This window comes from Hylaeus volcanicus, chromosome 9, assembly GCF_026283585.1.
Source record: "Hylaeus volcanicus isolate JK05 chromosome 9, UHH_iyHylVolc1.0_haploid, whole genome shotgun sequence".
NCBI classification, from domain to species: domain Eukaryota; kingdom Metazoa; phylum Arthropoda; class Insecta; order Hymenoptera; family Colletidae; genus Hylaeus; species Hylaeus volcanicus.
This window is the reverse complement of record NC_071984.1, coordinates 668,439-671,988: the sequence shown is the minus strand read 5'-3', so window position 1 is coordinate 671,988 and position 3,550 is coordinate 668,439. Positions and strand designations below refer to the sequence as shown.

The following is a 3,550-nucleotide window of genomic DNA, read 5'->3' as shown; positions in this document are numbered from 1 at the left end:
AGGAGCCCCAATGAGCGCGAGGTTAGGTCGACGTGCGCCACCGATCGCGATGAGGTTAGGTCGAGAAGCGCCACTGAGCCTGAGAAGGTTAGGTCGAGGAGCGCTACCATCCGCGATGAGGGTAGGGCGCCTGGCGCCACCGAGCGCGAGGAGGTTAGGTCTAGGAGCGCCTCTGAGCGCAAGGTTAGGTCGAGGAGCGCCAGTGAGCCTGAGAAGGTTAGGTCGAGGAGCGCCACCGAGCGCGATGAGGTTAGGTTTCCTCGCGCCACCGAGCGTCTTACACCTCAGATAACTACATTGGGCTCCACCTTGTCGTTAACAAGGAGCACCAGCTCCCTCTGCGCCTTTCCGACCGACCGCGAGGAGTACCATCGGTACGTTTTCGAATTGCTACGCGACAGAAGAAAATCAGAGAAGTACAAAGAGCTGCGGGACTTCTACTGCAGCCTCGAGAGACTCGCCCAGCTGGAGAGGACGTTCTCCACTGGCGATCTACGACCGAGGAACGAGGATATCATAGACTACGACCGCTGGAAGAGAGTGAGGTCGCGCGAGAAGGCCGAGAGCGAGCGCAACGTCCTCTATGGGAAGTTAAGAGCGGCTCAACGCGACAAGGACTTCTTGTTCAGTACCAAAGATACGAGCAGGTTCAAGTGGCGTGGCGATCGCGGTTTGAGGTGCAAGGAGCGCTCGGTGGAGAACATAGTGCGGCAGTTTAAGAGGCTGCAGGATGAGGAGTGCGAGCTGAACTCGGCTAGGAAGAGAGATCTGCGAGAGATCTCGTCGATAAAAGACACTTACAAGCCTCTTTGGCGCGGGACGTCCGTGATCAACGTCGCGAGCACGATGCAGGAGAAGGCCAACAGCGGTCGGAACGGCGACAGGAGGTTTGATCGCTCGGATCAGCCCTCCCTGCAGAGGAGCCTCGGCGGCAGTAAGAAATTCTGGAGCAGCCTGTCCATCGAGCAAGTGGCGACCCTGAAGAAACAGCTGAACGAGATCTACGGGAGCGGGAATCTACAGAAATCAGCGACCGCAGCGTCCCTAAAGCCGGATACTTACAAGTCCGAGATCCTCAATGATTCTTCTCCTACTGATACACGGGAACCTCTGTCGAAGTACGAGATCGAGGTTTCTCCTCGGGTAGACTTAACAGACGGTGCTCGCGACGATGGGAAAGGGCTTCACGTGCGGTGCCACTCGATGATCGCTGCGAACGAGACATCTGGCGAGAGATCCTCGAGTCAGAAACTGTCGGTAAATAGTTCGGAATTGAAATTGAAGAGAGGTGACGCCATTGGCCGAGGGAAGGGCCTGGAGAGGTCCCAATCGGACGGTTCAGCGATGAGATTATCCATGAGCGAACTCGAGAAGCAGAGGCTCTCCGTGACGCTAGGAAAGGAGGTCCTGGATAAAGTCTCCCGGAGGCGGATGTCAATGCCTGGTCCTTGCAGTGTGCCTCCAGAGCCGCAGAAAATACCGAAACCGGTTCTAGCTTCCGTCGCACCCAGCGCAGCTAGCACTTCCCCAAGAAGTTGTTACTCCCTAGAATCATCCTACACCGAGGACCCTTCCAATCCCAAAGAGAGGAACGACTTCCTGGTGGTCCTGACGCCTAACACCGATAGCTCCGCCGACCGGGAGCGAGTGGAGACCGTACTAGAGGAGTGGTCGCGGAAACCACCTCTCCTGACCGTAGCTCTACCAACCAACAACCTCCAAACAAAAACCGCAGGCTTCAATTCCGGCAGCGAGAGGGACAGCACCACAGGCAGCTCCGAGACTTCCATAAAAACAGTGATCCAACGCAGCGTAGACTACGAGGACGTCCCAAAGAAGATCGAGTTCTTCGAGAACGTTCAGAAGACGAAGCACGCACCGAATCGTGGAAACCAAGATCCAGAAAGGCGCCGGATCGGTGGACTGTCCCATTCCCAGAGCTTCGCCGACCTGAAGGAATTGTTCGGCGAGACGGACTCCGGTAAATACGCGACCCTGGCGCGTTTGGGTTACCGGACACGCTCGATATCCCCGCGGGGAATGGCGGAGAGAGGGTCCCGCAGCCCCGCGCGGGAAGCGGATGCCGGCACGCGACGTTCGCTCCGGTCGTGGTCGTGGGACCGTGAACCGGATAGGCCGGTCAGTCCATGTCGCGCAACGGTGCGATCGAATTCGTCCTGCAGCTTAGAGAGCGTTTGGCTGCGCGCCTCCTCGCCGGATCCGGAGAAGTACTGGCGCGCCTACCTGAGGCTCGTCAGGAACGGCACGGTGAAGCAGCTGAAAGTCAAATTCGAAAGCGCCGAGGACATCCACACCGGGAGTTTGAAAATCAATCCAGCGCCTAAAAGGTTCCGTAGCGATCCAGAGCTGACGCGGCGTCTTTTGAAGAAGGTCGACGACAGCAAGAATCTATTGAAGCCGCACGAGTTCGCGGACGTGGCCTGGCTGCGGCGCAAGTACGAGCCGCGGAGAGGAAAGGCTAGGCGGAGAGGGGAGTCCCCGCCTATTCCGCGCGTGCCGCTCAAACGCGAGGACTTGGCGATGCCGCATATAGACGTCATCAGCAAGACGGCTGAGCTGAAGGACTCCTCGGTTTCTACCGTGACCAATGGCGTGGCTAGGAGGGCGGAGACGGAGGAACTCGAGGCGAAGAAAGCAGTCGGTCGCTTGAGGAAGAAGTTTGAGGAGTTCGCGAGCCGGAAGACGTCGATTCTGGGAGAGATGTTCACCTCGTCGCCGGATGTCCGCGAGCTGCGGGATATTGGTCCTTATTTGGCTGGGCGATGGGTGGCTCACAGGTACCCCAGTCGGCGAGATAATATGCGTTCGCTGTCCTCGCCTCCGGATCTGGCTGGGAGATCTTCTTCGAAAAATCGTGCGGATTCGGGAGAGCTGGGGGCGGAGACGAGCGGCGAAAGCAAGCCGATGGGCAGGCTACGGGCTTCGTCGAGAGAGCCAGGGTCTTTGAAACAGAGTGAATCGTTAGGGAAAGAACAGTTCGATCCAGATAAGCACAGGCCGAGGTTTAGGTACCAACCTCCGCCGCCGACATCTTTGCCTAGCTTGCGACGGAAGACCGGGTCGTGGTGGTCGCCGATACCTGTCTACACCGCTCGACCCACTGTCACTTTTGAAGGTCTGAACTCTTGCGACTGATAGCCGTGAGACTGTACTTTCGGAGATGTACGGTGACTAGTAAAAATCGACTGCATAGTGATGTTAGAGTTGAAGAGGGAGCGCGTTGGGAGAGTAAATATTTAGTGCTTTTAGTGATGTTTTTTTTTACGGGGGAAATGTACTTAACTTTATGTAAACTTTGAGAATCTTGTTTAACATATGGGAGATTCCACGCCAAATAGGACGGTTTAAATATTTTTCTTGTATTTTTTTCTGTACAGGCTATCTAACAACAATAATTTTGAAAGAAAAGAAAATTGAATTTCGACTATTTAAAATTTTATAACTTTTCAATATACATGTCGGCCATATTGGATCCGCCATTACGAATTTTGAAATTCTAATATCAGATTCAAAAATTACGGTTATAATA

General features: G+C 55.1%; 1 protein-coding gene across 1 annotated transcript in view; it reads left to right on the top strand.

Moving 5' to 3' along the window:
• Window positions 1–3,550, top strand: part of LOC128881952 (uncharacterized) — a 164,891-nt gene that overhangs the window by 106,481 nt on the left and 54,860 nt on the right. The window contains exon 26 of the mRNA XM_054133425.1: window positions 289–3,136. Within this exon, the coding sequence (XP_053989400.1) occupies window positions 289–3,136 (2,848 nt within the window). The remainder of the gene's footprint in view (window positions 1–288; window positions 3,137–3,550) is intronic.